This window comes from Nicotiana tomentosiformis, chromosome 8, assembly GCF_000390325.3.
Source record: "Nicotiana tomentosiformis chromosome 8, ASM39032v3, whole genome shotgun sequence".
NCBI classification, from domain to species: Eukaryota; Viridiplantae; Streptophyta; class Magnoliopsida; order Solanales; family Solanaceae; genus Nicotiana; species Nicotiana tomentosiformis.
Genome location: NC_090819.1, coordinates 62,497,358 through 62,505,678, shown reverse-complemented (window position 1 = coordinate 62,505,678; position 8,321 = coordinate 62,497,358). Strand labels below are relative to the sequence as shown.

General features: G+C 37.9%; 1 protein-coding gene and 1 pseudogene across 1 annotated transcript; one reads left to right on the top strand and one right to left on the bottom strand.

Moving 5' to 3' along the window:
- Positions 1-402: 402 nt before the first annotated feature.
- LOC138897575 (uncharacterized) lies at positions 403-3,018 on the top strand. The gene is made up of 6 exons (XM_070183559.1): positions 403-492; positions 672-1,206; positions 1,320-1,468; positions 1,824-1,938; positions 2,086-2,436; positions 2,594-3,018. The coding sequence occupies exons 1-6, from the start codon at positions 403-405 to the stop codon at positions 3,016-3,018; spliced, it is 1,665 nt and encodes a 554-aa protein (XP_070039660.1).
- LOC117280839 (small nucleolar RNA R71) lies at positions 1,139-1,237 on the bottom strand (annotated as a pseudogene).
- Positions 3,019-8,321: the final 5,303 nt, after the last annotated feature.

Below are 8,321 nucleotides of genomic sequence, written 5' to 3'. Positions count from 1 at the left end.
GTTAGGCAATCCTCAACCAAACAAATTATGGCGGGAGATGATGATAATGTTGATTTGGCTGGGTAGCCTTGCATTTATTCCTGTTGGTAAGAGACAACTTGCGTCAGATGTTCAGGCCTTGGACAGCCAGTTCATGAGATTAGATATTTTGGAGCCCAGTCGGATTCTAGCTTGTGTGGTTTCTCAGTCTTCCTTATATGATTGCATCAGAGAGCGTCAGTATGATGATCCCCATTTGCTTTTCCTTAAGGACACGGTGATGCCAAGGATGTTACTATTGGGGATGATGGGGTGTTAAAGATGTAGGGTCGGATCTGTGTACCCAATGTCGATGGGCTACGTGAGTTGATTCTTAAGAAGGCCCACAGTTTGCGGTATTCCATTCACCCGGGTGCTGCAAAGATGTATCAGTACTTCAGGCAGCACTATAGGTGGAGGATAATGAAGAAAGACATAGTGGGTTTTGTAGCTCAGTGCCTAAATTGTCAGCAGGTGAAGTATGAGCATCAGAGACCGGACGGATTGCTTCAGAGGCTTGAGATTCCGGAGTAGAAATGGGAGTGTATCACCGTGGATTTTGTAGTTGGGCTCCCATGGACTTCGAGAAAGTTTGATATTATTTGGGTGATTGTGGACCGGATGACCAAGTGCACACATTTCATTCTGAAAAGGCTGCAAGGGATGCCGAGGAAACAGCTCTTCGGAATGCACAACTTGTCTATGAGGGGGAGAGGGATCAGAGAATTGTTCAGAATCAACCTTTGGGTGCTCGGAGACCACTTGGTGATTATGCTAGACCGGTTCACAACCAAGGCTTATCAAGTGTTAGACCACCTCCAGTGGCTGCGAACAGTTTCGAATTGAAGCAAGGGTTGCTCCAAACTATGCAAAACTGTTGTGTCTTCAAAGGGAAGATGAATGAAGATCCAAACACACATCTGATGGACTTCGAGGAGATTATGAACACCTTTCAATATAATGGTGTGTCACAAGATGCAGTGTACTTAAGGGCATTCCCTTCACTCTCAAAGACAATGCAAAGCAGTGGCTTCGAAGCTTGCCCCAGGAATCAATTAGAATATGGGAGGAGACGACCAGAAAATTTCTTGATAAATATTTCTCCTCAGCTAAGATGGGAAAGTTTAGAAGAGAGATCCATAACTTCTGCCAGAAAGATACTGAAATTGTGTTTGAAGCATGGGAGAGGTTAAAGGAATTAATTCAAAAGTGTCAACCTGGCGGAATTGAAATCTGGATGCAACTCTAAGATATTTGGGATGGTTTGACCCCGGCCTCACGTGGAATATTGAGTAATGCAGCTGGAGGTCCTTTGATGAAAAAGACACCAAAGGAGATAGTCACTATTCTCGATGAAATGTCTGAAGATGCAAATCAATGGCCCTCTAAAAGTGCTGAAAGAAGAAGGGTGAATGGTGTTCACCAGGTTGATGCTAACACATCTGTGCAGGTACAGCTTGATGCCATGGCGAAAGAGATAAGGAAGCTCACCCTAGATTCAATACAAAGTGAGAATAACACGGCTTGTGATATATGTGGAAGATGACACCCTACTCATGAGTGACACGCCTTAGCTGAGGAAGTAAATGTTGTGGGAAATTATAACTCCAATGCAATGGGTCAGAAGAACCCCGATTTTTCATGGAGTTCACCTGGGGGGTACTGCAGATGCATAGCAACAAAACAACTCCAGATTCCAGGGACAAGGAGCTCCAGGCTTCCAAAATCAGCAAAGGCAGCAGTTTCAACCTTAACAATCCAATCAGCCTGGGCTAGAAAATTTGATGAAGTCCTTTATTGTCAAGACAGATGAGAGGTTAGATGCTCATGGTGCAGCTATCAAAGAACTTGGAACATGGCTGCAAAATTTGGAGAAGCAAGTGGGACAAATTGCTACAGTCCTATCTGAGAGAATCCCAGGTACTCTGCCAGCTGATACTGAAAGAAACCCCAGGGAGACGGTAAATATTGTAACTCTGAGAAGTGGACAAGTAGTGAAAGAGCCCACCCCTATCCAAAAGGAGGCGGTACATGAAAAATAAAGTAATGAGCATCTGAAAAATGAAGTTGATAAGAAGAAGAAAGGCAAGAAGGAAGCTGAGAAAAAGAAGAAAGAGGAAACTTCAAGAAGGGAGGAATTTAATGATAGGGAGCATATGCATGCTTTACCAATTCCGCAAAAGCTTTATAGAGAGAAGCTGGACAAGCAATTTAAGAGATTTCTGGATATGCTGAAAATAGTTAATGTAAATTTGCCATTCACAAAGGTGCTCTCCCAAATGCCAGCTTATGCTAAGTTCTTGAAGGAAATCGTGACAAAGAAGAGAAAGATAGAAGAGATATCAGTAGTCAAACTCACAGAGCATTGCAGCACAATCTTGCAAAACAAACTCCCACAAAAGTGTGGAGATCCAGGGAGTTTTACTATACCTTGCTCGTTAGGTACTCTTAATTTTGATAAGTCTTTGTTTGATTCTGGTGCCTCAATTAATTTAATGCCTTTGTCTAATTACAAAAAAACTGGAGAATGAGCTTGGAGAGATAAGGTCTGTACCAATATCTTTGTAACTGACAGACCAAACAACTATAACACCCAAGGGGATAGTGGAAGATGTCTTAGTTAAGTTAGATAAGTTTGTATTTCTAGTAGACTTTATAGTGGTGAAGATGGAGGAGAACAAGTTGATACCCCTAATCTTGGGAAGACCATTCTTAGCAACAGGTAGAGCAATTTTAGATATACATGATAGAAAACTCATGCTTAGAGTGGGTGAAGAGAATGTGACATTCGAGATGAATGTAGAGACGGGGGTAATAAAGGAGAAGCCAGCTGCAAGTGTTGAGTGGAAGGTGAAGGGTTCGAAAGTAAAGGCTGCAATGAGTGGAAAAGATAAGTGTGGGGTGTACCCCAAGAGGCCTGAGAAGAAGCTATCCGCATGGATGTGTGCATTAGTTCGGGCGTGTGGAATGGAGCCCGACTTGGAATCAGACCCCGACTGAAAATTCAGGGAAGTTTTCTTTACCTTATGCTTTTTAATCGTGTGTCATGGGGACATGCCACAACTTAAAGTGTGGGATAGGAAAAATTGTATGTTGTATGTATCTGTGTTAGTAATTTAGTTTTGTTGTTTTAGTAGTGAGAAATAGAAAATTGAGAAAAACCATAATAATTTAAAATTTTTGACTTTTCCCGACGATGGATATCATTCGACGGGTTTCTTGAGGGATTAAAGTTGAAAGAAAAAGACAAAAAGATTTTAGTTTGTTAGGTAGTGTAATAATTCCCCTTGATTTTTCTTCGTGCCGCGGTTCTTTTTCAAGGGTTTTGTTTGAACCGGGTGTAGTTAGTTTTTGTTTTTGTTAGGTGTAGGAAACCTTGTGCTACGTTTTGAGTTGAAGGCAATATCTCTTGACTTGGTTATGCCTTGAGAATAGTGAGTGCTTTAATTGTGCCTTAGGCTCAATTTTTGACTCTTGTATAAGTGCCTTAAATTGTATGATCTTAACTTTGCTTAACTACTTTGACTAGAGTGTCTTGATAGTCCGATCCTGAGTGAGTTATGTGCTATGTAAGTGTGAGGTTTTGGTATATTTTGTGCATTGCATTTGATGTCTAGAACTTTTCCCATGTGTTTTCAAAACAAAATAGTAGTGTTTTTCAGTCTTGTAAGTGATTTAGGCATTTCTGTGTTGAACCAGTTATATGCTCTTACCCACCTAATTGTTATGTATCTTAATTAACCCCTTTTAGCCTGTAATCTTATTTTTTTGGCAACCACATTACAAGCCTTACACATTTGTTTTGAAGTGACTATCTATTTGAACCTTTGACCTCTCATGAGAACTTGAATTTGTTATAAACTTTATAAAAGTTGAAGTATGGGGTGATTGGTTTGGCTTTTGAGTGGAACTAATGAAATAAGGAGAAAGGTGCACTGTTTTGAAAAAGTAAGAGCCACTTGAATTGAAAAAGAAAGAAAAAAATAATTGTATTGTTGTGAAAAATATTTTTTTATAAGTGGTAATTCTTGCTGTAATTGTGCTTAAAGAAGTGGGAGTTAATGTATAATGATGTTAAGGCGGAGTATGGTTTGACATAAGTGTGGGGTTTTGAATGTTAAATTGTATGTATTAAATTGCTTAGGGAGGTGTAGTTACTCTTATATCTAAATGTATCCTACCTGTCCCGCAGCCTACATTACAACCAGTTAAAGTCCTACTTGATCCTTGACTGAATGAACTCAATTAGTAGATTAGTACACTACGGGCAAGCCAATGGTGCATCTTTTGTGGCATATGAATGTTGTTTCTGAGAGTGAGTGAATTCTTTCTATCTGAAGTTTCTAATTCTTCTTAAATTTGATCGTATGTGGAACTACTCTCTATTGTTATATGAGGGCACTAATTCATGAAGGAAAGGTAATTCTTGACTTCTATGTTGAGTAAGTGAGTGAGTTGTGAATAATGCGTGGTACTTTTGAGTCAAATCTTGAGGCGAGGATGTTACGCTACTGTGTTTAGTCTATTTTAAATATTCTTGGTGTAATAAGTTAGGGGAGTTGCTAAATAAGGTTGTGTCTATATAAAGTGTAGTTTGATAGCTCGAGAATGAGCAATGGTTTAAGTATGGGGTGTTGATGGTAGGCTATAATCTCGTCTTTTAGTCATTTATTACACTCCAATTTACTTCACTTTAATTAAGTTTGAGCTTTAATCGCTAGTTTTTTTTAACTAATTGTGTGTTTTATGCCTTGTAGGAGTGATTCCGAGCTATGTAGATGTTATGGAATGAATTCAAGTGATTTGGAGCTTTGAAGTCTGAGTAAAATCCCAAGGGAATAAGCCGGGATCGCGTTTGGGGGTCGAGAACCACGTCGGGATAGCTAAAAAGCAAGAAAAATCCGTACTCAAAGAAAGTCCCACAGTTGCGGTGCGTGGGGCGCCGCGGCTGCCCAATTTTCCTGAAGCCTATTAGAACAAGCTCTCTGAAGTTTCTCACAACCGCCCTGCGTGGCGCGTCACCCGATGTAGCGCGCCAGTGTAATATTTATAGAGCTATTATCCCAGTTCACGCAGGAAAAGGTATTTTCATTTGGGCCCGACCCTACTTTGTATAAATACATGTAAAAATATTATTTTAAGCATTTTTGACACATCTAAGACCTAAGGAGGCTAAGGAGGAGGTGGAGAAGCGAAAGCACAAGGAATTCATCATTCAATCCTCACTCAAGACAAGAGTTTGGATCATTTTATGTTTTTCTTTATATTTGTGATGAATTACTCCATATCTATGGAGTAGTTCCCTTTAGGGTTAGATGGAATTGGTATATTGATATTTATTTGAGGATTATAACTCTAGTTTTTATGTATTGAATCATTTTGGATGTTTTAACTGTTGCATCTATATTCACATGTTCATGTAATCGAGAGAGGCATAACTTGTGATATCTTTGCATTATCTTATTGGTTGAATTCATTAATTCTACTTGATAATCGAAAGAGGCTAGTTGAATTGTTGATTAGACCTAGTTAGGAGGATAATCCAGAGAGGTTTTCCTAAAGACCAATCCACTACGAATTCTTGCATATCTTCACTGAGCTTAAATTGGTTCATATTGTGAGGTTGAGACTTAATCGAGAGAGGAGTTTCTACTAAATGTTTGAACTAATAATTGAGTGAATTCGAGAGACTCACTTGAGCATTAGAAGTGAATTAACTAGAGTTAAGTCCCAGACATTTATCTTGCACCTATCCAATCAATTCATATTTTCTCCCCTTGATATCTTCCTTTCTTACATTTGTTCGAGTGTCATTCGTCAATTAGCTTTAGATTCTTAGTTAATTTTAGTATCACATAATTCTCAACTGTTGATTATCTTGATTAGCAATCTAGCTACAAACTACGATAATATTATTTAACTCCAATCCCTATGGATACGATATTATATTATACTATATTCGACTAGCGAGCATATTTTAGTGTGTGTTTTGCGCTTGTCAAATTATCTCTTAAAACAAGTGAAGTTACTAAATAGGCTCACAGTTATTTATTTGGAGTTGAACATGGGATATTTGAATTGCTTCTGTTTGTTTAATAACTCTTGAAAGGAAGATAGAAAATTTTGATGACTAAAGAAGTGATATTTCGAAAAGAAAATGTTTAGATTTTTGGGCCAAAAGAATTAATTTTGTCATGGCCCAAAACAATAAATTCATAAGCTAACCCATTTCTTATAAATTAATAGATCATTCGAATCCTTCTAGCTTAGTAAGATAATTGAACTTGCTAATAAATCCAATAGCTAAATCTAAACCTCTCCACAAAATTCCATAAATCTTGACCTACCAAAATTCTCAAACATAGGGAATAAACACTCATAACATCGTTAGTTTGCTTTAGGCACGAAATTAACAAGAATAATCATCATGGTTGTTGATACCCAATTTTGCCCTCATATTTTATAAATATCATGTATATTTTCAAAATATCCTTTCTGCTTCATCACCAATTTACAAGAGTCAGATAAGTACTTTCTGTAATTTTTCATAATTTTTAAGGCTTTAAAATTGATTTTCTTGCACTTAAATTATTCAAATATTTATTAATTACTTCTTCAAATTATGTTGTAATTACTTAATTATCCAAATTTATTATTTACACCCACATATATGCTTTATAATATTTTACTTCATTTTATATAGTTACATCTACATTTTTGAACTATTTACGCATTTTTGCAATAATAGCATGTACTTTACAATTAATTGCATTCTATCATTCAGGGTCAAAATAATTTTTTATATTTTTATAACCTTCATCTATTATTTTAAAATGTGAAGTTGCATAAATAATATTTTTGATACATATTTAACTATTTTATTAAATTATTTTCCCTTAATTTCTTGTATTTAAAATCTAACCCGATCCTAAGCCAATTTTCGGACCAAATTAATGGCCCAAACACCCCAAATCCCTAGCCCAATTCCCAGAGCCCAAACCAAACGACCTCTTCATTTAACCCAGTCGCGACCCGTCTCATGACCCGTCCCGCTTCTCTTTCGATCATGGCCGTTGATCTTATATGATCAACGGTCCACAATAGCCCTTCCCCTCTCATTATAACCCTTGCCCGAACCCTAGAGACCCATCTCTCCACCCAACCGCCTCTGCATTCTCTCATCTCTCCACTCTCACACTAACCCCTAGCCGACCATGGAGATTCTCTCTTATTCATTCCTTGTACGCGTTCATACGCGGATTATACTTACCTTTTCTGCTACTATCACTCATTTATGGTAACTTTCGTTACCATTACACTTATGGCAAGCTCGATTCTTACAGATCTGGCTTTGATTCTATGGTTCTGGATGCGATTGTGGTTCTATACACTTAAGAAGAGAAAACTTTCTCTTGTATATGGTATGTCTCCGGTGATTCTGTCGTGATTGGGGCTTGTGAACGATTTGCCCTAAATCCGACTCCAACTAGGGTTCGTAGTTCTCACTTCCTCTGTTATTTTGAGCATGCATGGGATATATTCTTTCCTTTTTGTGTTGATTGATTGTATTTCCTTGTTTGTTCGTTCAATCTCTACTACTATATAAACCCTCTTCCCCATTCTATTTTTAAATCTTAAGGATTATTACTCCCTCATGCTCACTCATTCTACTATTCTAAACTTGAGACCTTAGCCGGCTGAAATCCAAGGCCACCGAAATTCGATTGTTACTCTTTTCTCAGTGCGAGCACTGCCCGGGGTTCACTTGAAACCATTGGGAACTCTGACGCACTAGGATTTTGGGATTCTGCTGCTCTTTTTGCTACTGACGATTAGAGCACTGCTGAAATTGTTCTTCTTATTTTGCTTGTTTGATTAATTTGCAACTGGTAAGTCTCTTTGCCTTAGCAATTTCATTCTCTTCCGTTCAAATTTATGCTTTGTGACACTGATACTTCTATGAATCAATGTCCTACTACTCCATCTTGTTGTAGCCTTGTTTGCTCTTAAGTATTCTTGTGACTCTATACTCTTAGCATCTAAACCTGCCTAAGGTTATAATTATGGTGTATGCTTATCATATGTGTTTAGCGTAAATGACTTTTGGTTCTCTTAAACCTATTTAGTCTGATATGTCGATGCTAATACCTGATGATTGCCCTGAGTTTATCTTTCTGCTTTGTTGTGGATTATTATGATAACCAACTCATGTGTTCTAGACCTTGTTGAGTCATTCATGCCCAACCTGCTATGTTTCTGAGGTTGTACTATTAACTAGGGCCTATTTTCATGTTATTTGAGTT